The 27,167-nt window shown below is 45.3% G+C and overlaps 2 protein-coding genes across 4 annotated transcripts in view; one reads left to right on the plus strand and one right to left on the minus strand.

Annotated features, from left to right (window-relative positions):
* LOC134351633 (zinc finger protein ZFAT-like) overlaps nt 1-27,167 on the minus strand; it is a 198,271-nt gene that overhangs the window by 35,973 nt on the left and 135,131 nt on the right. For all 3 annotated transcript variants that reach the window (XM_063058064.1, XM_063058058.1, XM_063058048.1), the window contains 2 exons: nt 17,599-17,687; nt 11,012-11,150 (listed from right to left, as the gene is read on the minus strand). In XM_063058064.1, coding sequence (XP_062914134.1) covers nt 11,012-11,150; nt 17,599-17,687 — 228 coding nt within the window. The remainder of the gene's footprint in view (nt 1-11,011; nt 11,151-17,598; nt 17,688-27,167) is intronic.
* The window catches only part of LOC134351642 (zinc finger protein ZFAT-like), a 51,983-nt gene that overhangs the window by 10,200 nt on the left and 14,616 nt on the right, over nt 1-27,167 (plus strand). The window contains exon 2 of the mRNA XM_063058075.1: nt 22,530-22,668. Coding sequence (XP_062914145.1) covers nt 22,566-22,668 — 103 coding nt within the window. The 5' untranslated portion in view covers nt 22,530-22,565. The remainder of the gene's footprint in view (nt 1-22,529; nt 22,669-27,167) is intronic.

The raw sequence follows: 27,167 nt of genomic DNA on the forward strand, positions 1-27,167 counted from the left end.
GTGCTTGGCACAGGCATCGCCCTTGAGATGCCACACCTGAGGCACGCATTTTAGCGTCCTACCTAACCCCTATATTCACACTTCAGGACCTCATCTCTTTTCCTACCTATGTCGTTGGTATCACAATTTCTGGCTGCTCATCTCTGCTCTTCAGAATGCTGTGGTCCTGATCCAAGATGTCCCTGATGCTAGCACCTGACATGCAATATATCATCATGTGGAGTATTTTTCATTTCCAAAGAATCTCCTGTCTGTACCCTAACAACTGAATCTCCCAACATCATCACTCTCCTCTTCTTGCCCTCTTCCCATCTGAACTGTAGTTGCTGCAGCTTTCCCTGGTAGGTTGTCCCCCGGACCAGTATCCAAGGTGGTACTACTTGTGATTGAGGAAAATGGCCACAGGAGTTCTCTGCACTGTCTGCCTATTCCCTTTCCCTCTCCTGACAGTCACCCAGCTACCTGTCTCCTGCAATGCAAGTGTAACTGCCTCCCTGTAGCTCCTATCTCTCAACTGATTATTCTCCCAAATGAGGCACGGGTCACCCAGCTCCAGTTCTCTAACATGATCTGTAGGGAGTTGCACCCAGATGCAGTTCTTGCAGCTGTAGCAATCAAAAAGACTGGAGGTTGCCCAAATCTCCCAGAAGAGGAGCACACCACTGCCCTGGGATCCATTCTCACAACTCAAGTTAGGCACTGATAAAGAGAGAAACAGAAAACTGACAAACCTCAACCAAGCCTCCACCTCTCTTGCCAAAGCACCTTGAGCCAAAACCTCAGTTCCCACTCTAACTCTGTCCTCTCTCTCACACTACCAGGTGCTAGTGTCAAGCCTCACACAAAAACCTCTCCTTTTTATTGGTTTAACCTCTTTTTATTGGCCCTTGACAAGTGCCTAATAACCCAAGGGATGTTAGACTCTGCAGAAAGTCCTGACAGGTCCACTTGCTTTTTAAATCTGATGTTACTAATCACAAGTTACATATGAATAAAAGCCAATCCACAGAAACAGGATATTCAACCAGTGTCAACAAGACATGGAAGACAACCAGTATGGATAGAAGTACAAAATCTGGCCAGGGATTCTTGAATGCCAGGAAGGAAGATTTGTGTTGCAACTTTATAAAATTCTGGTTAGGCCACATCTGGAGTATTGCATACCATGCTGGTTGTCCCGCTATAGGAAGGGTGTTGAGTGTTGAGGCTTTGGAGAGGGTGAAGAACAGGTTCACCAGGATGCCGCCTGGTTTCGAGGGCATGTGCTATCATGAGAGGCTGGATAAACTTGGGGTGTTTTCTTTGGCATGTCGGAGGTGGAGGGGAGACCTAATAGGTTTATGAGAGGCATAGATAGAGTGGACAGAGAGTATCTGTTTCCCAGGGATGAAATGTCCAATAATAGAGGGCATTAATGTAGGCTCAAGTCGGGTGCAAGGGGTAAGTTTTTTCTTGGAAAGCCGTGGATGATTGGAATGTGCTGCCTGGTATGGTGGCAGAGGCAAATACATTAGAGGCTTTTAGGAGATGTTTAGATAGTGTTACGAGAATACACATAAAATTAAGATGTTTGCTGGCCTGGGCTAGCATCAGTGGCATCAGCAGTTGGTCTGCCACCTGCCCTCAGGGGAAGGAGAGATAAGGAACAATGGAGCAGCGTCTGGAGATGTGTAATGAAGGGATGTGGGAGGAAGAGCTGTCTGGAGCGGCTCCCCCCTTTGAACCCTGAACTGTTTGAAGTGATGGACAGGCGATACCCCAGCAGGGGGATAAAAAGGGACAGGTTCGCTAAGACAGACACACACACGCCACCCGAGGTAACGAGACCCTGGAAGCGGTGCGCCTCTCACGAGTGGGTGAGAAGTGCCAGACAACGACAAGGGTGGAAAGGTACGATCAGCGGGAACCCGGTGTGTGTCCGCCCTTGCCTGGGTGCCGGGTTCACTGCAGAGGATCGACCGCATCTGGAGGAGGGGTCACAGTCGGTGACCTCAGGTGACATCACCAAGGACCCGCCCAAATGCTGTTTGTGAGCCATCCCGCTGGTCTGTGAGTGAAGCCGTTCTGAATGATCAGTTGTTCCTATTCTATGTCTCTCTTCCCCCACCTTGTCCATCGCCATGGCCACGATTACTGCGAACTGAACTACTAACTGGACTGAACTTTGAGTCATTTTGAAATTGGTCATTTACCCCTAGACAACGATAGAGCTTGATTGATGCTGTTATCTTAATTCTGTGCACATGTGCGTTTATCATCGCTGAACTGTTGCATTTATTATCCTTTCGATTAATGTGTTGCTTGTTTCTTTAATAAAACTTTCTTAGTTCTAGTACTCCAGACTCCAACTGAGTGATCCATTTCTGCTGGTTTGGCAACCCAGTTACGGGGTACGTAACATAAGTGGGGTTCTCGTCCGCGATTTTGAACGCTAAATTTGGGACGGAGTAAATTGATTGGGTTAAAATTCCCGAAAGAAAGAAAAGACAAACAGCAGAAATGGAGGTTGAGGAATTTATAAAGGCGCCGACCTTGGAGGCATTAGAGGATGCCAGGAAATCGGAATTGATAGCTGTGGCCAAACGGGTGAATCTTGCTAAGGTGAAGTCGACAATGAGGAGAGAGGAGATACACAGAGCTATTGTAGAGCACTATGTATCTAAAGGTGTGTTTCCCCAAGGTGAGCTGGGGGTGGTGTCTATTGAAAAACCTGCTGGAGACGCGGTACAGGTACAGCTTGAAAAACTGAGACTCGAGCACGAGTTCCGGGTACGGCAGTTAGAACACGAAGAGAAGCAGTTAGAAAGGCAGGAGAAAGAGAGAGAGTTAGAAAGGCAGGAGAAAGAGAGAGAGTTAGAAAGGCAGGAGAAAGAGAGAGAGTTAGAAAGGCGGGAGAAAGAGAGAGAGTTAGAAAGGCGGGAGAGAGAGAGAGAGTTAGAAAGGCGGGAGAGAGAGAAAGAGGTAGAAAGGCAAGAGAGAGAAAGACAGTTGGAGAGAGAAGAGAGAGAGAGGGACAGACAGTTGGAGAGAGAGGAGAAACAGAGGGAAAGGGAATTTGAGCTGGAGAAGTTAAAGATAAGGGCCGAGCAGGGGCTCGTGCCGAACCAAGGTGGAGGGTTCCGGGCGACCCAGGAGGTTAGGCTGGTTCCCCCATTTGACGATACCGATGTGGATCGGTACTTTCTCCACTTCGAAAAGGTGGCTATAAGTCAGGAATGGCCGAGGGATAAGTGGGTTGTCTTACTTCAGAGTGTACTGAAAGGGAAGGCCCAACAAGCTTACTCCGCTTTATCCGCGGAAGATGCCCAGAAGTATGAGGTGGTGAAGGAGGCCATCCTCAGGATTTATGAGTTGGTCCCGGAGGCATACCGGCAGAGGTTCCGGAATGCGAGGAAGCGGTGGGACCGCACGTATTTGGAGTTTGCTCGCGAGATGCAAACATATTGTGAGCGTTGGTGCGCCTCGAAGGGGGTAGAGGGGGATTATGACAGACTGCTGCAGCTGATTCTGATTGAGCAGTTTAAAGGTTGTGTCCCTGAGGGTATGAGACCCTACCTCGATGAGAAAGAGGCAGCCACGTTAGCCGCAACTGCTAAGTTAGCGGATGAGTATGCGTTGACGCATAAAATGAAGTTTGCCTCGAGTAAAGGCTACCAGAAGGGTAGTCAGGACGGCGGGGAGAATCCACCGGAAAAGTCAGAAAGTAAGCCGGGGACTAGTGAAAAGGATAAGGTAGACCGGGAGCAGTCTGGTAGGAAGTCTCCTGGGGTCGTCTGTTATAATTGTGGGAAAGTCGGACACTTTGCGTCCAGGTGCTTTGCCCCAAGGAAGGAGACGGGGAAAGGAAAAGCGGAAATTTTGAATGGCTGTATCGAGCTGTTAAGCGAACCGCTAGGGAAGGACAGGTCTGAAAAAGTCCAGGAAGGGCGCGAGAGGTTTATCTCGGCCGGACTGGTGTCAGTGAAAAAGAGGTTAAAACCAGTTCCAGTGCGGATCTGGAGAGACACGGGAGCGTGTCAATCATTGATATTGAAGAGTGTATTAGAGTTTAGCTCAGAGACCCAGACTGGGGAGGTAGAGGTCAAAGGTGTTGGGGAAGGGACAGAGTCAGTCCCTTTGCACCAGATACATTTACAGAGCAACCTGGTCTCTGGACTAGTCACGATCGGGGTGAGGTCCGAATTACCGATGAAAGACGTGGAAGTCTTGCTCGGTAATGATATCGCCGGAGGAATCGTGTTCCCAGTCGTGAGATTGACGGGTCAGCCTGCCAGCATGGAGGCCCCGCCCGCGATGGTGAATTTGGCTGAAACATTCCTGCCAACCTTGTATGAGACAGGGTGTAGTGAGATAAGAGGTAGTGAGGGAGCTGGGACGGACGTAGCAGTAGCCAGGAAAGAATTTGTGCAGACGCAGGAGCGAGACGAGGGGCTGATGGTTTTTGCCGAGACCGCTCTCTCTGACACAGCCTTGACAAGGGAACTAGTAGGCTATTGTGCGGATGAGGAAGTGCTAAGGAAGAAAGGGAAATCAAGGACAGTATCCGCAGATGAGGAGTGGGGGGTGGTGCAAAAGAGTTATGGGGATGAGGTTTTTAACATGGCCCACGAGGTACCCCCCGGTGGACATTTTGCGGTGCTGGAGGAAACAGTTGGTGGAATCATGAAAGAGATTTACCGGCTGCCCAGGGGGAAAAATGTTATTGATCATGACCGACGCGAACTGAGACGGTCACCGGCTTTTGATATGCTAACAAACCTGGTCGGTGTTAGCGTGGAAATCAATGAAGCTAGGGGCCCCCTGCTAAGAGGAAAAAACCATTTTGAAAAGATTAGGATGGGATCGGTCAGATGGGAGAAGGCTATTGTTTTGGCCAGGTCTACTGATAAGGTCTCTCCCTTAATCCCCGAAGGAGTAATTAAACGACTCGCACCCATGTGTTTGATTGTCCCGAGGAAATGCAAAGAACTGGGACGTTGGGTGATTGTGGTTACAATAGGGCAGCCAAGTAAACAACACCCATATTTTTCGAGTAATTCAGTGACTAAAGGGCTGATGAACACAGAGGTGTGTATTGGCAATTTAACACGGCTGTCTGAAGCCAGCTTGATAGTGAACCTTGAAAAAAATGAATTCGGCCACACGAAGGTCACTTACCTGGGAATTGTGGTGACACAGGGGCAGCTGGCAGTGATGCAAGCTACAGTGCAGGCTATCGCTGACCTCCCAACCCCGACAGACAAGAGGGCCCTCAGAAGGCTCTTGGAGATGGTGGGGTACTGCAGGAAGTTTTGCAATAACTCTGCGGTCAATACCCGTCCCCCTCCTACTAAGCCCTTGCGAGAGAAAACTGAGTCGGAATGGGACGACCCTTGTTGTTGTGGTCCGGGACAAAACCAAATGAGAGGTTACATTGGTCGCAATTCATCAGTGTTTTTGGCCACTCTGAAGTTTGCTGAGTTGGAGCCTGGTCTAAGGGATTATTAATAACACGTGTAAAAGGAACAGAAAATGTGATGACTGTCTGTCAAGGTGTTGACAGCTTCAAATTCTCTGTATTAGCTAAATAACTGTTAAAGATGTATATTGTGTATGTATCAGATAATGTAGTCATGTTTGTAATTTTTACCTCCCGGTAAAAATCCTTAAAGGGGGGAAGTGTTACGAGAATACACATAAAATTAAGATGTTTGCTGGCCTGGGCTAGCATCAGTGGCATCAGCAGTTGGTCTGCCACCTGCCCTCAGGGGAAGGAGAGATAAGGAACAATGGAGCAGCGTCTGGAGATGTGTAATGAAGGGATGTGGGAGGAAGAGCTGTCTGGAGCGGCTCCCCCCTTTGAACCCTGAACTGTTTGAAGTGATGGACAGGCGATACCCCAGCAGGGGGATAAAAAGGGACAGGTTCGCTAAGACAGACACACACACGCCACCCGAGGTAACGAGACCCTGGAAGCGGTGCGCCTCTCACGAGTGGGTGAGAAGTGCCAGACAACGACAAGGGTGGAAAGGTACGATCAGCGGGAACCCGGTGTGTGTCCGCCCTTGCCTGGGTGCCGGGTTCACTGCAGAGGATCGACCGCATCTGGAGGAGGGGTCACAGTCGGTGACCTCAGGTGACATCACCAAGGACCCGCCCAAATGCTGTTTGTGAGCCATCCCGCTGGTCTGTGAGTGAAGCCGTTCTGAATGATCAGTTGTTCCTATTCTATGTCTCTCTTCCCCCACCTTGTCCATCGCCATGGCCACGATTACTGCGAACTGAACTACTAACTGGACTGAACTTTGAGTCATTTTGAAATTGGTCATTTACCCCTAGACAACGATAGAGCTTGATTGATGCTGTTATCTTAATTCTGTGCACATGTGCGTTTATCATCGCTGAACTGTTGCATTTATTATCCTTTCGATTAATGTGTTGCTTGTTTCTTTAATAAAACTTTCTTAGTTCTAGTACTCCAGACTCCAACTGAGTGATCCATTTCTGCTGGTTTGGCAACCCAGTTACGGGGTACGTAACATAAGTGGGGTTCTCGTCCGCGATTTTGAACGCTAAATTTGGGACGGAGTAAATTGATTGGGTTAAAATTCCCGAAAGAAAGAAAAGACAAACAGCAGAAATGGAGGTTGAGGAATTTATAAAGGCGCCGACCTTGGAGGCATTAGAGGATGCCAGGAAATCGGAATTGATAGCTGTGGCCAAACGGGTGAATCTTGCTAAGGTGAAGTCGACAATGAGGAGAGAGGAGATACACAGAGCTATTGTAGAGCACTATGTATCTAAAGGTGTGTTTCCCCAAGGTGAGCTGGGGGTGGTGTCTATTGAAAAACCTGCTGGAGACGCGGTACAGGTACAGCTTGAAAAACTGAGACTCGAGCACGAGTTCCGGGTACGGCAGTTAGAACACGAAGAGAAGCAGTTAGAAAGGCAGGAGAAAGAGAGAGAGTTAGAAAGGCAGGAGAAAGAGAGAGAGTTAGAAAGGCAGGAGAAAGAGAGAGAGTTAGAAAGGCGGGAGAAAGAGAGAGAGTTAGAAAGGCGGGAGAGAGAGAGAGAGTTAGAAAGGCGGGAGAGAGAGAAAGAGGTAGAAAGGCAAGAGAGAGAAAGACAGTTGGAGAGAGAAGAGAGAGAGAGGGACAGACAGTTGGAGAGAGAGGAGAAACAGAGGGAAAGGGAATTTGAGCTGGAGAAGTTAAAGATAAGGGCCGAGCAGGGGCTCGTGCCGAACCAAGGTGGAGGGTTCCGGGCGACCCAGGAGGTTAGGCTGGTTCCCCCATTTGACGATACCGATGTGGATCGGTACTTTCTCCACTTCGAAAAGGTGGCTATAAGTCAGGAATGGCCGAGGGATAAGTGGGTTGTCTTACTTCAGAGTGTACTGAAAGGGAAGGCCCAACAAGCTTACTTCGCTTTATCCGCGGAAGATGCCCAGAAGTATGAGGTGGTGAAGGAGGCCATCCTCAGGATTTATGAGTTGGTCCCGGAGGCATACCGGCAGAGGTTCCGGAATGCGAGGAAGCGGTGGGACCGCACGTATTTGGAGTTTGCTCGCGAGATGCAAACATATTGTGAGCGTTGGTGCGCCTCGAAGGGGGTAGAGGGGGATTATGACAGACTGCTGCAGCTGATTCTGATTGAGCAGTTTAAAGGTTGTGTCCCTGAGGGTATGAGACCCTACCTCGATGAGAAAGAGGCAGCCACGTTAGCCGCAACTGCTAAGTTAGCGGATGAGTATGCGTTGACGCATAAAATGAAGTTTGCCTCGAGTAAAGGCTACCAGAAGGGTAGTCAGGACGGCGGGGAGAGTCCACCGGAAAAGTCAGAAAGTAAGCCGGGGACTAGTGAAAAGGATAAGGTAGACCGGGAGCAGTCTGGTAGGAAGTCTCCTGGGGTCGTCTGTTATAATTGTGGGAAAGTCGGACACTTTGCGTCCAGGTGCTTTGCCCCAAGGAAGGAGACGGGGAAAGGAAAAGCGGAAATTTTGAATGGCTGTATCGAGCTGTTAAGCGAACCGCTAGGGAAGGACAGGTCTGAAAAAGTCCAGGAAGGGCGCGAGAGGTTTATCTCGGCCGGACTGGTGTCAGTGAAAAAGAGGTTAAAACCAGTTCCAGTGCGGATCTGGAGAGACACGGGAGCGTGTCAATCATTGATATTGAAGAGTGTATTAGAGTTTAGCTCAGAGACCCAGACTGGGGAGGTAGAGGTCAAAGGTGTTGGGGAAGGGACAGAGTCAGTCCCTTTGCACCAGATACATTTACAGAGCAACCTGGTCTCTGGACTAGTCACGATCGGGGTGAGGTCCGAATTACCGATGAAAGACGTGGAAGTCTTGCTCGGTAATGATATCGCCGGAGGAATCGTGTTCCCAGTCGTGAGATTGACGGGTCAGCCTGCCAGCATGGAGGCCCCGCCCGCGATGGTGAATTTGGCTGAAACATTCCTGCCAACCTTGTATGAGACAGGGTGTAGTGAGATAAGAGGTAGTGAGGGAGCTGGGACGGACGTAGCAGTAGCCAGGAAAGAATTTGTGCAGACGCAGGAGCGAGACGAGGGGCTGATGGTTTTTGCCGAGACCGCTCTCTCTGACACAGCCTTGACAAGGGAACTAGTAGGCTATTGTGCGGATGAGGAAGTGCTAAGGAAGAAAGGGAAATCAAGGACAGTATCCGCAGATGAGGAGTGGGGGGTGGTGCAAAAGAGTTATGGGGATGAGGTTTTTAACATGGCCCACGAGGTACCCCCCGGTGGACATTTTGCGGTGCTGGAGGAAACAGTTGGTGGAATCATGAAAGAGATTTACCGGCTGCCCAGGGGGAAAAATGTTATTGATCATGACCGACGCGAACTGAGACGGTCACCGGCTTTTGATATGCTAACAAACCTGGTCGGTGTTAGCGTGGAAATCAATGAAGCTAGGGGCCCCCTGCTAAGAGGAAAAAACCATTTTGAAAAGATTAGGATGGGATCGGTCAGATGGGAGAAGGCTATTGTTTTGGCCAGGTCTACTGATAAGGTCTCTCCCTTAATCCCCGAAGGAGTAATTAAACGACTCGCACCCATGTGTTTGATTGTCCCGAGGAAATGCAAAGAACTGGGACGTTGGGTGATTGTGGTTACAATAGGGCAGCCAAGTAAACAACACCCATATTTTTCGAGTAATTCAGTGACTAAAGGGCTGATAAACACAGAGGTGTGTATTGGCAATTTAACACGGCTGTCTGAAGCCAGCTTGATAGTGAACCTTGAAAAAAATGAATTCGGCCACACGAAGGTCACTTACCTGGGAATTGTGGTGACACAGGGGCAGCTGGCAGTGATGCAAGCTACAGTGCAGGCTATCGCTGACCTCCCAACCCCGACAGACAAGAGGGCCCTCAGAAGGCTCTTGGAGATGGTGGGGTACTGCAGGAAGTTTTGCAATAACTCTGCGGTCAATACCCGTCCCCCTCCTACTAAGCCCTTGCGAGAGAAAACTGAGTCGGAATGGGACGACCCTTGTTGTTGTGGTCCGGGACAAAACCAAATGAGAGGTTACATTGGTCGCAATTCATCAGTGTTTTTGGCCACTCTGAAGTTTGCTGAGTTGGAGCCTGGTCTAAGGGATTATTAATAACACGTGTAAAAGGAACAGAAAATGTGATGACTGTCTGTCAAGGTGTTGACAGCTTCAAATTCTCTGTATTAGCTAAATAACTGTTAAAGATGTATATTGTGTATGTATCAGATAATGTAGTCATGTTTGTAATTTTTACCTCCCGGTAAAAATCCTTAAAGGGGGGAAGTGTTACGAGAATACACATAAAATTAAGATGTTTGCTGGCCTGGGCTAGCATCAGTGGCATCAGCAGTTGGTCTGCCACCTGCCCTCAGGGGAAGGAGAGATAAGGAACAATGGAGCAGCGTCTGGAGATGTGTAATGAAGGGATGTGGGAGGAAGAGCTGTCTGGAGCGGCTCCCCCCTTTGAACCCTGAACTGTTTGAAGTGATGGACAGGCGATACCCCAGCAGGGGGATAAAAAGGGACAGGTTCGCTAAGACAGACACACACACGCCACCCGAGGTAACGAGACCCTGGAAGCGGTGCGCCTCTCACGAGTGGGTGAGAAGTGCCAGACAACGACAAGGGTGGAAAGGTACGATCAGCGGGAACCCGGTGTGTGTCCGCCCTTGCCTGGGTGCCGGGTTCACTGCAGAGGATCGACCGCATCTGGAGGAGGGGTCACAGTCGGTGACCTCAGGTGACATCACCAAGGACCCGCCCAAATGCTGTTTGTGAGCCATCCCGCTGGTCTGTGAGTGAAGCCGTTCTGAATGATCAGTTGTTCCTATTCTATGTCTCTCTTCCCCCACCTTGTCCATCGCCATGGCCACGATTACTGCGAACTGAACTACTAACTGGACTGAACTTTGAGTCATTTTGAAATTGGTCATTTACCCCTAGACAACGATAGAGCTTGATTGATGCTGTTATCTTAATTCTGTGCACATGTGTGTTTATCATCACTGAACTGTTGCATTTATTATCCTTTCGATTACTGTGTTGCTTGCTTCTTTAATAAAACTTTCTTAGTTCTAGTACTCCAGACTCCAACTGAGTGATCTATTTCTGCTGGTTTGGCAACCCAGTTACGGGGTACGTAACAATAGGCACATGGATGTAAGGAAGATGGAGGGATATGGACATGGTGTAGGTAGGAGGGATTAGTGTTTGGGTGTTTCTGATTTTTGTTTTCAGTTGGTTTGGCACAGCACTGTGGGCCAAATGGCTTGTTGCTGTGCTGTGATCTTATGTTCTGTGTAAAAGCGAGCAAGTGGCATGCTGAAACAAAATCATGAAATGCCAAAGAAAAACTGCTTGGGTCAGGCTGCATTTGTGCAAAGAGAAATAGAGTTAACATTTCAGGTCAAAGAACCTTCACTGATGATGTCGCATGGAAAATTAAATCACAACGTAAAAATATTACAGTGATTAATGTTTCTTTAAGCAACATGCAGTATTTCAAACTCCAGATACCTTGTTGCGCCACACTCTCCTGAGCGAGCACACCAGTCCCAGCATTGACATATTCATCATTGGGGTGTTTCTTGTGGTAATGTCTCTTCAGTGACCCAGCCATGTTACAGGAGTAGTGGCAGAGAGCACATCGGAAAGGCTGAAGTAAATAAGGAAAACGTTACCAGTAAAATCTACTCCAGCAGCAAATAGAAGCAACAGTTACACCAGACCACTGAGATCACATAATTATTTGTATCAACAATTGGTAAAATAACAACAGAATTGATATTAGCAGAACACCAACAGTAAAGGAAGCAGGAAGGACTAGCTCAACAACAGATAACACCTACATGAACAACTGAAACAATTAAACATCTTTTAATAACATGAAAGGGCGGCAATTTTTGTATCAATGGCAGGGACAGGTACAACACCTGCATTTTCAATAGACAATAGACAATAGGTGCAGAAGTAGACCATTCGGCCCTTCGAGCCTGCACCCCCATTCTGAGATCATGGCTGATCATCTACTATCAATACCCGGTTCCTGCCTTGTCCCCATAACCCCTGATTCCCCTATCCATAAGATACCTATCTAGCTCCTTCTTGAAAGCATCCAGAGAATGGCCTCCACTGCCTTCTGAGGCAGCGCGTTCCACACCTCCACAACTCTCTGGGAGAAGAAGTTCCTCCTCAACTCTGTCCTAAATGACCTACCCCTTATTCTTAAACCATGCCCTCTGGTACTGGACTGTCCCAGCATCTGGAACATATTTCCTGCCTCTATCTTGTCCAATCCCTCAATAATCTTGTATGTCTCAATCAGATCCCCCCTCAATCTCCTTAATTCCAGCATGTACAAGCCCAGTCTCTCTAACCTCTCTGCGTAAGACAGTCCGGACATCCCAGGAATTAACCTAGTGAAGCTACGCTGCACCTCCTCCACAGCCAGGATGTCCTTCCTTAACCCTGGAGATCAAAACTGCACACAATACTCCAGGTGTGGTCTCACCAGGGCCCTGTACAAATGCAAAAGGATTTCCTTGCTCTTGTACTCCATTCCCTTTGTAATAAAGGCCAACATTCCATTAGCCTTCTTCACTGCCTGCTGCACTTGCTCATTCACCTTCACAAACTGATGAACAAGTACTCCTAGATCTCTTTGTATTTCTCTCTTACCTAACTCCACACCATTCAGATAATCTGCCTTCCTGTTCTTGCTCCCAAAGTATAACCTCACACTTATTCACATTAAACGCCATCTGCCAAGTTTCTGCCCACTCACCCAGCCTATCCAAGTCACCTTGAATTCTCCTAACATCCTCATTACATGTCACACTGCCACCCAGCTTTGTATCATCAGCAAACTTGCTGATGTTATTCACAATGCCTTCCTCTAAATCATTGATGTAAATCGTAAACAGCTGTAGTCCCAATACCGAGCCCTGTGGCACCCCACTAGTCACCACTTGCCATTCCGAGAAACACCCATTCACTGCTACCCTTTGCTTTCTATCTGCCAACCAGTTGTCTATCCATGTCAATATCCTCCTCGCAATGCCATGAGCTCTGATTTTACCCACCAATCTCCTATGTGGTACCTTATCAAGTGCCTTCTGAAAGTCAAGGTACACCACATCCACTGGATCTCCCGTGTCCATCTTCCTGGTTACATCCTCAAAAAACTCCAATAGATTAGTCATGTATGATTTGCCCTTGGTAAATCCATGCTGGCTCGGCCCAATCTTATCACTGCTATCAAGATATGCCGCTATTTCATCTTTAATAATGGACTCTAGCATCTTCCCCACTCCTGATGTTAGGCTAACACGGCGATAGTTCTCTGTTTTCTCCCTCCCTCCTTTCTTAAAAAGTGGGATAACATTAGCCATTCGCTAATCCTCAGGAACTGATCCTGAATCTAAGGAACAGTGGAAAATGATTACCAATGCATCCACAATTTCCAGAGCCACCTCCTTTAGTACCCTAGGATGCAGACCATCTGGACCTGGGGATTTGTTAGCCTTCAGTCCCATTAGTCTACTCATCACTGTTTCCTTCCTAATGTTAATCTGTTTCAGTTCCTCTGTTACCCTATGTCCTTGGCCCATCCATACATCTGGGAGATTGCTTGTGTCTTCCCTAGTGAAGACAGATCCAAAGTACTTATTAAATTCGTCTGCCATTTCGCTGTTTCCCATAACAATTTCTCCCAATTCATTCTTCAAGGGCCCAACATTGTTCTTAACTATCCTCCTTCTCTTTACATACCTAAAAAATCTTTTGCTATCCTCCTTTATATTCCTAGCTAGCTTGCATTCATACCTCATTTTTTCTCCCCGTATTGCCTTTTTAGTTAAGTGCTGTTGCTCCTTAAAAATTTCCCAATCATCCATCTTACCATTCACCTTAGCTCTGTTATACTTCTTTTTTAATGCTATGCTATCTCTGACTTCCTTTGTCAACCACTGTGGCCACTTTCTCCCCTTTGAATCCTTCCTTCTCTGGGGGATGAACTGATTTTGCACCTTGTGCATTATTCCCAAGAATACCTGCCATTGCTGTTCCACTGTCCTTTCTGCTAGGATATCCGACCAGTCAACTTTGGCCAGCTCCTCCCTCATGGCTCCATAGTCTCCTTTGTTCAACTGTAATACTGACACTTCTGATCTGCCTTTATCCCTCTCAACTTGCAGATAAAAACTTATCATATCATGGTCAGTACCTCCTAATGGCTCCTTTACTTTAAGATCACTTATCAAATCCTATTCATTGCACAAATCCTGTTCATTTCAAACTCGACAGAACCAGCACTGGGCTCATAGCAGCAGCTGATCTGTAAGAGGTGGCAGCAACATCTACTGCAACAGTGAAGGCAGTAACTGTTGCAATTTCTCGGGGCTGAGGATGACTTGCTTTCACTTTGAGAGACAGTACAGAAGCAGACCCCTCAGCCCATTGAACCTATGCACACTTACACTAACCCTATGTTAATCCCATTTTTAAATTCTCCTCACATCCATAGAGTCAATTATCCATCACCTTATGAGTACAAGATGCTTGTGCACGACTCCTTTGAAGGTGGAATGATCATTCCCATACCAGCCACCATGTGGTCTTGATGGAGAGGGTCCTCGTCAAATGACAAGGAAGTCTAAGGCAACTGCAGACTAAACTCTGCACATGCTCCTTCTCCACATCATCATTCTCAATGCCCCAATCTTCAGTATGCCAGGCAATTTGCACACACTGAGTTCTTACAAAGAACAATATCATCATCACCTTATAAATAAATTATACGAGTGAGAGATACATATTGACCATAACAAGGGGAAGAGCATCACTGCTCTTTTTGGAAGAGCCGAAGCATTAGTTTACACTGCTTCATGAGAGCAAAGAGCTCATGAATTTTCATAGAGCTACCTGCTCTACAATCAATTCACATATAACTGTGTGGCTAAGAAAAACTCCAGTGCTTTCTTCAATTTGCTGATGACACTATGTCTCTAGTTCCTGAGGAGATTGACGTCCTTTGGAGTATGCAGGCCTCTCCTTCACATGTTCTACCAGTCTGTTGTTGCCTGTACAATTTCCTATGCAGTGGTGTGTTGGGGCAATGTCATCAACACGTGTGATGCCAACAGGCTCAATAAGCTGATTAGGAAGGTCGGCTCTGTTACAGGAGTCAGACTGGACACACTGGAGGCTGTGGTAGAACAAAGGACCCTCCGGAAAATCCTGGCAATTCTGGACAATGTTTCTCACCCTCTGCATGCCACCTTGGCTGAATAGAGGAGCACTTTTAGTATAGACTAAGACAACTGCACTGCTCCAAAGAGCACTTCATGAGGTCATTCTTACCCTTGGTCACTAAGCTCTATAATGAGTCAACCTATAGCAAGGGAAGGGATAACCCCCTCTTGTTAGACGGTTTGAAAAGATCCTGACCCGGATCTGGGCCGTACCCTCCAAATGTCCGGACCTGCCTCTTGGTTTTTTTCTATATTCTATTTATGATTTATAATTTAAATTTTTAATATTTACTAATTTAACTATTTTTAATAATTAATATTTGTAATCCAGGGAGTGTGAAGCACAGAACCAAATATCACTGTGACGATTGTATGTTCTAGCACCAATTGTTTGGCGATAATAAACTATAAAGTATAAAGTAACTTATTTTTTACTCTTTCTTATTTCTCTTCTAATATTTGTATATCTGTGCACTTGTAATGCCGCTGTGACACTGTAATTTCCTTGGGATCAACCAAGTATCTATCTATCTACTGCTTGAACGAATTACAGATGGTGAAGAGTCAGCTTAACAGAATGAGATAGGACACCTGGTTTAGTGGTGCCACAACAACAGCCTCTCAGTCAATGTCAGCAAGGTGAAAGAGCTGACTGTTGACTCGAGGAAGGGGAAGGAAGTGAACTTTCACTTCTCTATGTTGGAAGTTCAGCGGTCAAGCGAGTCAGCAGTTTTAAGTTCTTGTCCTGGGCTCAACACATAAGGAAATCACACCAGTGTCTTACATAAGAACATAAGAACATTAAGGAATAGGAGCAGGAGTAGGCCATCCGGCCCATCGAGCTTGCCCCGCCATTCAATAAGATCATGGCTGATCTGTCCGTAAACTCAGCTCCAGCTACCTGTCTTTTCCCCATAACCCTTAATTCCCTTACTATGTAAAGACCTATCTAACTGTTTCTTAGATATATTTAGTGAAGAAGCCTCAATTGCTTCCCTGGGCAGAGAATTCCACAGATTCATCACTCTCTGGGAAAAACAGTTTCTCCTCATCTCCATCCTAAATCTTCTCCCCTGAATCTTGAGGCAATGTCCCCTAGTTCTAGTCTCACTTACCAATGGAAACAACTGTCTTACTTCTATCTTATCTATCCCTTCCAAAATTTTGTATGTTTCTATAAGATCCCCTTTCACTCTTCTGAACTTCAGAGAGTATAGTCCCAGGCGACTCAATCTCTCCTCACAGGTTAACCCCTTCATCCTTGGAATCAACCTGGTGAACCTCCTCTGCACTGCCTCCAAAGCCAGTATATCCTTCCTCAGGTGTGGAGACCAGAACTGCACACAGTACTCCAGGAGTACATTCTTAGGAGGTTAGGAAAGTTTGACTTGTCACTGAACACTCTAACAAACATCTACAGATGTACTGTTTAAAGTATCCTGATTGGCTTTATCATAGTAATTCAAAGGCGCAGTAATGGAAGAAGCTGCAGAGAGTCGTGGACTTTGCCTCCCCATCTCTGCATTATCTCCAGGAGGCACTGCCTCAAGAATACAAAGATCCCCAGCATCTGGGCCAAGCCATCTTTCTGTAGCTGCAACGGGCAGGAGGTGCAGGAACCTGAAGTCCCACATGACCAGGTTCAAGAACAGCTACTTCCCTTCAACCATTCAGTTTTCGAACCAATTGGCTATACCTCAATCACTATAATTTAGCAACATTGACCATTTTGCACTAAAATTGACTTTGTTTTTATTTGTACTTTCATGTATAAATTGTGTAATTTATGTTTTCCTTGTGAATGCTTCTTGTGCTATGTGGCTATGATGCCACTGCATTAAGATTTTCGTCGAGCCTGAGTGCAACAACTAGCCCCAATGATTCAGTCTCCAAAAGAACGATAGTAGCATCATTTCCAGCAAAATCAAGTGCTCCAGAAACCACGATTGACATAGCTGCCTAATGATAATGAAAGGCAAATCATGAAGTAAAACAATGCAACTGCTATAAAAGCAGGACTCAGAGCACTAATATATACCAAACTGGAACTGATTCTGTAACTGCCTATGGTGATTAAATCAGTATGAATACAATGCAAAAAGGGAAAGTACTTGCTAAAAATATCGAGGATGTCCTGTGAACTTCCACATCAAATCTCAAACACGCTGCAACTATTCAATGCTAATGCATAGATTAGGGGAGGGGAAGGAAAAGGACAATTAGGCAACACACACAAAATGTTGGAGGAACTCAGCACATCAGGCAGCAACCACAGAATGGCATAAACAGTCAATGTTTTGGGCTGAACTCTTCATCAGGACTGGAAAGGAAGCCAGATTAAGAAAATCGGAGGAGGGGAAGGACAATCACCTGCAGGTGATAAGTGAAGTCAATTGAGAAGGAAGGTGGGTGGGTGGGAGAAGAAGAGATGGTGAGCTTGGAGATAATAGATAGAAAAGGTAAAGGGCTGAAGAAGAAGGTATCTGATAGAAACGGAGAGTGGACCATAGGAGAAAGGCAAGGAGATGGGCACCAGAGGGAGGTGATGAGCAGGTGAGAAAAGAAGGGATGAGATGTGAACCAGAATGGGGAATGGAAAAAGAAAGAAGGAAGAGGGGGAGAAATTACCAGAAGTTAGAAAAATCAATGTTCATGCCATCATGTTGGAGGCTACCCAGAAAGAATATGAGGTTTTGCTCCTCCAACCTGAGAGTGGCCTCAACTTGGCCGTAGAGGAGGCCATGGAACTGGAATGGGAAGTAGAATTAAAATGGGTGGCCGCCAAGAAGTCCTATCTGTTGTGGCAGTTGGAGTTAAGATTCCTAATCCTTATTATAGATAATTAATCTTTACCTTAAAGGCAGCATGTTGCTCCATGTGCCGAAGAAGGTTTGGTTTTTGGGCAGCGGTGTAGTCACAAACTGTACACTTAAACTGTTTACCTACAAGCAAGAAAACAATGGCGATTGAGATAAGTTACATACTTACTGCTTATTTAACCAATTTGACACTCTGGAACTTGGTTAAAATTGATCAAATTAACAACAAGGTTAATAAATAATAACAGAATCAAAGAGTCATTGTGGAATGGTAATACAGATTTCCCCCGCCATCTGAAGGTATAGCGTTCCTATGAAATGGTTCCTAAGCCAAAATGTTGTAAAGCGAAGAAGCAATTACCATTTATTTATATGGGAAAATTTTGTGAGCGTTCGCAAACCCAAAAATAACCTACCAAATCATGCCAAATAACACATAGAACCTAAAATAACAGTAACATATAGTAAAAGCAGGAATGATATGATAAATACACAGCCTATATAAAGTAGAAATACTTTTCCACAATCATTACTGAACTGTTCTCCGTAGCGAAAATCTCACGCAAGCGTTGTTGGCAAAAACACGGCGCAAGCGCTCTCCAGTAACCTTTAAGCTATGAAGTTGCCAAATCATACCAAATAACACGTAAAAATACATAGCCTATATAAAGTAGAAATAATGTATGTACAGTGTAGTATCACTTACTGGAATCGGGAAGACAGCGCCGAGCACACGGATGATGGTGTGTTAGGCTGAGTCGTCGCAGGTTGGGTGGTGCAGTGGCCCCCACCCTCCAGGCTGCCAAGCAATACATTGCCGCGAAGCACGCAGGGGTCCAGCGGTAGCCGGAAGGCACACAGCACATCTTAAGAAAAAAGCCGAAACAAACATGAGAATTAATTAGGTGCCGCCCGACATGTAATTGTCGGCCCAGATCAGTGCCGATTGCCAATTGCATCATCTTTGATCTGGGCCGACATTTACATGTCGGTGGCACCTAATTAATTAGCATGTTTATTTCGGCTTTTTTCTTAAAGATGTGCTGTGTGCCTCCCGGCTACCGTTGCATTCTCCGCGAATTGGTAACTGTCCGTGGCCTGGGGATTGGGGTGGTGGGACACTGGGGTGTCATCTCATCGTCTGTTTCCATTAGAGCAGGCAGCTCATCTTCTCCTATGACTGCTCGCCTCGATGTTGAAGGTCGAGGTTCGTCGTCTGCTGTGGCTGATGTGGAAGGCTTGCTTGACTGCTCAGCCTTGCGCATTTTTCTATCACACAGTTCTTTGTAAGGACTCAAACCATCCTGCAAATATCCCCTAAACCGACGTAGCCTTTCAAAATTAAAGTCATACTTTATCATTACTCATTCGGTTTCAATTGTTATCCTTTTTTCTTCCAATTGCATCTGCTCTTCATCTGTCAGTTCTTGGTGATGCGATGCCAAAACCTCTTCAACATCATGTTAGTCAGCTTCCACAAGCCAAACTCACTTAGTCCTTACTTCGTTCACCACGGTCGAAATGCTTAATTATGTCCAGTTTTATGCTAAGTGTAACACCCTTACGAGCTCTTTCAGGCTTTTCCAATACCATAGAACTCATCTTGCAAACGGCTGCTTACAGGCACGTGTTTAAGCTATGCTATTCCGAATCCAGGGCAGAGCGGCTGCCTTTTATCGCGCGCTGATTTTTTTTTCGTAACAGTGAAAACACCCTCTGAAAGCAAAAACAGGGTACTAATGTAGGTCTTTTGTAACAGTGAGGTTTCGTAAAGTGAACGTTCGAAAAGCGGGGGACACCTGTAGTATATCTTAACTGACAATCAATACAGGTTGCATGCTTAGCCCACTACTCTCTCTACACTCATGATTGTGTGACAAAGCTCAGATCAAATATCATCTATAAATTTGCCAGTGACGTTACTGTTGTTGATAGAATATCAGATGACCATGGGGAGACATATGGAGTGGGTTAGTCAGGCTGGTTGAGTGTTATCGCAACAATACCCTCATATCTTGGCAAACCTCTATAGATGAGTGGTGGAAAGTGTGCTGACTGGCTGCATCACAGCCTGGAAAGGCAGCACCAATGCCTTTGAGCAGAAAATCCTGCAAAGGTAGTGGATTCAGAAAACCCTCCCAACCATTGAGCACATCTACATGAAACGTTGCTGTAGAAAAGCAGCATCCATCATCAAAGATCCTCACCACCAGCTCTTTTCTTGCAGCTGCCATCAGGTAGAAGGCACAAGTGCCTCAGGACTTGCACCAGCAGGTTCAAGACAGTCACTACCTCTCAACCATCAGGCTCTTGAATAAAAGGGAATAGCTACACTCATTCTACTTCTGGTGTTTCCACAACCGATGGTTTCACTTTAAGGACTCTTTATCTTGTTATTTCATGCTTACTATTTAATGCTCTTTATTTATGCATTTAATGCATTTGCACACTTTGTTGTCCATTGATCCTGTTTACAGTTACTGTTCTATAGATTTGCTAAGTATTCCCGCAGAAAAAGAATCTTAGGGTTGTATGTGGTGACGTGTATGCACTCTGATAATAAATTTTATTTTGAACTTTGATACTCAATCTCAGCAAGAATTGAGTATCAAAGAATTGATTATGGACTTCAGGAAGGGGAAACTGGGAGAACGCACACCAGATCTCACCGAGGGGTCAACAGTGCTAAGAGTGAGTACCTACCTTCATTCCTTTGTCACATCTCGGAGGATCAGTCCTAGGGTCAACACATTGATATAATCACAAATTAGGCACAGCACTTTACTCTATTAGGAGTTTGATGAGATACAGCACGTCATATGAGACGTGTAACAGTATGGCACATCGGATGTGTAATGGTATGTCACATCGGACGTGTAATAGAGACTAACAGTATTGTGAACAAAGGAAAAAGCAGAGAATTTGTGGAAGGTGGAAGACTGAGGTCAAACTTTTAAATTGTTTACAACTTAACTTAGAAATCAAAGATAAGTAGTTGCTTGAGCTGGAAACCTAATGCTACCCAAAAGACACAACCTACTTGTGATAAGGGTAAAGACAATTGGAAAGAAAGCTGAAACACAACCACAGAACCTTGGACAATAGACAATAGACAATACACAACAGGTGCAGAAGTAGGCCATTCGGCCCTTCGAGAGCAGTAGGTCACCCAAAGTGGAAGATGGGAAGTATAAAAATGATATTTTGAAAGGATTCAATTTATTGGAAGCATCCAACATCTTTTGTCAACAGGTTTGCCACTGTCTTTCTGGTATCAAGATGTGTTTGGCATCTATTTGGTATCAAGATCCTATTACGGTGAAGCATTACAGTTTCTTTGGGCTCCCAGGAAAAGACCAAGTGTTTCCTGGATCTGTAGCCATGACTTATGAACTTCTGTTAAAACTAGCAGGCCCCTTTTTTCCTATCCATTATGAACTCAATTGTTGACCTATTCATGATCGCCCAGTTGCTCAACTTAAAATATACAAAATGATATATAGAGTCTTAGTCAAAACCAGTAATTATGTCAACATTGGCATCAAACAAATTACAAAAGCTTTTCAGAACAACATTTAGAAAGTCCATGCAAAGAGTAAAATAAAATATCAAAAAACTGCATATGTTAGAAGCTTGAAATGAAAAAGGAGGCTGGAGACACTCAGCAAGCCAGGCAAGAAATGAGTATGGTGGTAGCCTTGGATGCAGAAAAAGCATTTGATAGATTGGAATGGGATTTTTTATTTAAAGTATTAGAAAAATATGGGTTAGGTGTACATTTTATAAACTGGATTAAAACTTTAAACACTAATCCTAACGCTAAAGTAGTGACAAATAGTCAAATTTCAGCACCATTCCAGTTAAAAAGGTCAACTAGACAAGGTTGCCCATTATCACCTGCTTTATTCGTATTGGCGATAGAACCATTAGCAGAACTAATTAGGTAAGGGAGAAATACAAAGAGATCTAGCAGTACTTGTTCATCAGTTTGTGAAGGTGAATGAGCAAGTGCAGCAGGCAGTGAAGAAGGCTAACGAAATGTTGGCCTTTATTACAAAGGGAATGGAGTACAAGAGCAAGGAAATCCTTTTGCATTTGTACAGGGCCCTGGTGAGACCACACCTGGAGTATTGTGTGCAGTTTTGATCTCCAGGGTTAAGGAAGGACATCCTGGCTGTGGAGGAGGTGCAGCGTAGCTTCACTAGGTTAATTCCTGGGATGTCCGGACTGTCTTACGCAGAGAGGTTAGAGAGACTGGGCTTGTACATGCTGGAATTAAGGAGATTGAGGGGGGATCTGATTGAGACATACAAGATTATTTAGGGATTGGACAAGATAGAGGCAGGAAATATGTTCCAGATGCTGGGACAGTCCAGTACCAGAGGGCATGGTTTAAGAATAAGGGGTAGGTCATTTAGGACAGAGTTGAGGAGGAACTTCTTCTCCCAGAGAGTTGTGGAGGTGTGGAACGCGCTGCCTCAGAAGGCAGTGGAGGCCATTCTCTGGATGCTTTCAAGAAGGAGCTAGATAGGTATCTTATGGATAGGGGAATCAGGGGTTATGGGGACAAGGCAGGAACCGGGTATTGATAGTAAATGATCAGCCATGATCTCAGAATGGGGGTGCAGGCTCGAAGGGCCGAATGGTCTACTTCTGCACCTATTGTCTATTGTCTATTGAAAATGCAGGTGTTGTACCTGTCCCTGCCATTGATACAAAAATTGCCGCCCTTTCATGTTATTAAAAGATGTTTAATTGTTTCAGTTGTTCATGTAGGTGTTATCTGTTGTTGAGCTAGTCCTTCCTGCTTCCTTTACTGTTGGTGTTCTGCTAATATCAATTCTGTTGTTATTTTACCAATTGTTGATACAAATAATTATGTGATCTCAGTGGTCTGGTGTAACTGTTGCTTCTATTTGCTGCTGGAGTAGATTTTACTGGTAACGTTTTCCTTATTTACTTCAGCCTTTCCGATGTGCTCTCTGCCACTACTCCTGTAACATGGCTGGGTCACTGAAGAGACATTACCACAAGAAACACCCCAATGATGAATATGTCAATGCTGGGACTGGTGTGCTCGCTCAGGAGAGTGTGGCGCAACAAGGTATCTGGAGTTTGAAATACTGCATGTTGCTTAAAGAAACATTAATCACTGTAATATTTTTACGTTGTGATTTAATTTTCCATGCGACATCATCAGTGAAGGTTCTTTGACCTGAAATGTTAACTCTATTTCTCTTTGCACAAATGCAGCCTGACCCAAGCAGTTTTTCTTTGGCATTTCATGATTTTGTTTCAGCATGCCACTTGCTCGCTTTTACACAGAACATAAGATCACAGCACAGCAACAAGCCATTTGGCCCACAGTGCTGTGCCAAACCAACTGAAAACAAAAATCAGAAACACCCAAACACTAATCCCTCCTACCTACACCATGTCCATATCCCTCCATCTTCCTTACATCCATGTGCCTATCTAAACATCTCCTAAAAGCCTCTAATGTATTTGCCTCTGCCACCATACCAGGCAGCACATTCCAATCATCCACGGCTTTCCAAGAAAAAACTTACCCCTCGCACCCGACTTGAGCCTACATTAATGCCCTCTATTATTGGACATTTCATCCCTGGGAAACAGATACTCTCTGTCCACTCTATCTATGCCTCTCATAAACCTATTAGGTCTCCCCTCCACCTCCGACATGCCAAAGAAAACACCCCAAGTTTATCCAGCCTCTCATGATAGCACATGCCCTCGAAACCAGGCGGCATCCTGGTGAACCTGTTCTTCACCCTCTCCAAAGCCTCAACACTCAACACCCTTCCTATAGCGGGACAACCAGCATGGTATGCAATACTCCAGATGTGGCCTAACCAGAATTTTATAAAGTTGCAACACAAATCTTCCTTCCTGGCATTCAAGAATCCCTGGCCAGATTTTGTACTTCTATCCATACTGGTTGTCTTCCATGTCTTGTTGACACTGGTTGAATATCCTGTTTCTGTGGATTGGCTTTTATTCATATGTAACTTGTGATTAGTAACATCAGATTTAAAAAGCAAGTGGACCTGTCAGGACTTTCTGCAGAGTCTAACATCCCTTGGGTTATTAGGCACTTGTCAAGGGCCAATAAAAAGAGGTTAAACCAATAAAAAGGAGAGGTTTTTGTGTGAGGCTTGACACTAGCACCTGGTAGTGTGAGAGAGAGGACAGAGTTAGAGTGGGAACTGAGGTTTTGGCTCAAGGTGCTTTGGCAAGAGAGGTGGAGGCTTGGTTGAGGTTTGTCAGTTTTCTGTTTCTCTCTTTATCAGTGCCTAACTTGAGTTGTGAGAATGGATCCCAGGGCAGTGGTGTGCTCCTCTTCTGGGAGATTTGGGCAACCTCCAGTCTTTTTGATTGCTACAGCTGCAAGAACTGCATCTGGGTGCAACTCCCTACAGATCATGTTAGAGAACTGGAGCTGGGTGACCCGTGCCTCATTTGGGAGAATAATCAGTTGAGAGATAGGAGCTACAGGGAGGCAGTTACACTTGCATTGCAGGAGACAGGTAGCTGGGTGACTGTCAGGAGAGGGAAAGGGAATAGGCAGACAGTGCAGAGAACTCCTGTGGCCATTTTCCTCAATCACAAGTAGTACCACCTTGGATACTGGTCCGGGGGACAACCTACCAGGGAAAGCTGCAGCAACTACAGTTCAGATGGGAAGAGGGCAAGAAGAGGAGAGTGATGATGTTGGGAGATTCAGTTGTTAGGGTACAGACAGGAGATTCTTTGGAAATGAAAAATACTCCACATGATGATATATTGCATGTCAGGTGCTAGCATCAGGGACATCTTGGATCAGGACCACAGCATTCTGAAGAGCAGAGATGAGCAGCCAGAAATTGTGATACCAACGACATAGGTAGGAAAAGAGATGAGGTCCTGAAGTGTGAATATAGGGGTTAGGTAGGACGCTAAAATGCGTGCCTCAGGTGTGGCATCTCAAGGGCGATGCCTGTGCCAAGCACCAGTGAGGGTAAGAATAGGATGATATGGCAGATGAAGAATTGGTGCAGCGGGGCAGCGTTTAAGATTTGTGGATCATTGGGGCTCTTCTGGGGAAAGTATGACCTGTACAAAAAGGATGGGTTACACCTCAACTTGAAGGGAACCAATATCCTTGTAGGCAGGTTTGCTAGAGTTGTTGGGCAGGTTTTAAAGTAGGTTGACCTGGGTTAGGAACTGGACTGATAGGTTGGAGGATGGAGTAGACGGTGTACAGGTAGATGCAACATGTAGACACATGTAGAGAGTCTGTGGGGACGGATAGGCAGTGGGGAGAGCATATTTGCACTCAGTTGGATGGGTTGAAATGTGTCTTATTTTAATGCAAGAAGTCTCAGGAACAAGATGATGAACTTAGAGCATGGATCAGTACATGGAACTACAACATTCTGGCCATTCTGGCTGTCACAAGGGGAGGATGGCTGCTGGATGCCTCTGGCTCTAGATATTTCAAAATGACAGGGGTAGCGGAGTGGCATTGCAAATCAGTAGTAGTATCACAACTACAGAAAGGGAGAACGTTGTGGAGGCATCATCTACTGAGTGGATGTGGATGGAAGTCAGAAACAAGAAGGGAACACACACTTTTGGGAGTGTTCTATAGAATCCCGAGTAGTAACAAATTTCCGGAAAGTGCAGAAATACCAGGGTTATTGTTATGGGTAACTTGGACTTACCTAGTATTGTTTGGCACCTCCTTACTGCAGAAGTTTTAGGGCGGCAGAATTTATTAGGTATGTCCAGGAAGAAGTCCTGACACATTACGCAGACAGGTCGACTGAGAAGCGAGTACTAGTGGATTGAGTACAAAACAATGAATGAAATCAAGGAATGGATCTCGTAGTGTGTGACATTTGGGAGACAATATAGAAAACTAATTAATTGGGGGGGAGGGTGAATTATGATGCGATTGGGCAGGAATTTAGGAGCATTAATTGGGAAAGGATATACTTGGAAAATGTGCAGTGGGCATGTTTAAAAATTAAATATTTAAAGTAAATTTATTATCGAAGTACATATGCGTCACCATATACAAACCTGAGATTTGTTTTCTTGTGGGCATACTCAGTAAATCCAAGTATCATGAAGGACCACACCCAAGAGGGCAGTCAAACAACCAGTGTGCAAAAGACAACAAACTGTGCAAAGGCAAAAGAGAAAGTAAAAATAATAAATAAATAAATAAATAAATAGACATTAAGTATTGAGAACATGAGATGAAGAGTCTTTGAAAGTGAGTCCATAGGTTCATGGGAATAGTTAAGTGATGCAACAAGTGAATTTATCCCCACTGGTTCAACAGTCCAAAGGTTGAGGGATAATAACCATTCCTGAACCTGGTAGTGTGAGTCTTGAGACTCCTGCACCGTCTTCCTAATGACAGCGCAAGAAGAGAGCATGACCTGGGTGCTGGGGTCCCTGATGATGAATGCTACTTTCCTGTGACAACGTTTCTTGTAGATGTGCACAGTGGAGGGGAGGGCTTTATCTATGATGGATTGGGTCAAATCCACTACTTTTTGTAGGATTTTCTGTTCAAAGGCATTGGTGCTTCCATATCAGGGGATGATGCAGCCAGTCAATATACTGTCTACCACACATCTATAGAAGTTTGTTGAAGTATTAGCTGGCATGCGAATCTTCACAAACTTCTAAGGAAGTAGAGGTACTTCATAATTGCATTTACGTACTGGGCCCAGGAAAGTTCCTCTGAAATGATAACACTGGGGAATTTAAAGTTGCTGATCCTCTCCACCTTTGGTACCCTGATGAGGACTGACTCATGGACCTCAGATTTCCTCCTCCTGAAGTCAATATTCAGCTCTTGGTTGAGCTGACATTGAGTGAGAGGTTGTTGTGGCACCACTCAGCCAGATTTTCGGTCGCTCTCCTATATGCTGATACATAGCATTTTCATAGGGCCCTGGTTTGGTTTGTCCAATTGAAGAAGGCAAAGGATGGTAGAGAGAAGGTACAACGGTTGACAAGAGATGTAGAACATGTAGTCAAGAGGAAGAAAAAAATATACTTAAGGTTTAAAATATTAATTTCCAGATAGCAATTTCTCCCAGTTCTTTGTTCTGTTTCCTCCCTCAATCAACAATGTCAAGAACATTTATTTCATTGTTGCTGAAGGCAAGTTGTATTTACAGTCCAAAAGTAATTCACTTTCTTGGAACTCTTTTTTAGTGTGTCTTATAAGTTTAAAGAACACAGTATCGATTCTTCGGCCCACAATGCTGTGCCAACCTTTTAACCTACTCCAAGATCAAGGTAACCCCTCTCTCACTCCCACATAGCACTCCATTTCTCTGTTATTCATGTACCTATCCAAGAATCTCTTAAGTGTCCCAACCACCAGCCATGGCAGTGTGTTCCATGAACTTAGCACTCTTTGTGTTTTAAAAAAAACTCCCTCAAACATAGCCCCATTCACCTTAAAATTATCCCCTTTCATATTAACACAACACACACAAAATGCTGGAGGAACTCAGCAGGCCTGGCAGCATCTATAGAAAAGAGTACAGTTGACGTTTCAGGCTAAGACCCTTCAAC

The sequence above is a fragment of the Mobula hypostoma genome, chromosome 1 (genome assembly GCF_963921235.1).
Source record: "Mobula hypostoma chromosome 1, sMobHyp1.1, whole genome shotgun sequence".
Classification (NCBI taxonomy): domain Eukaryota; kingdom Metazoa; phylum Chordata; class Chondrichthyes; order Myliobatiformes; family Myliobatidae; genus Mobula; species Mobula hypostoma.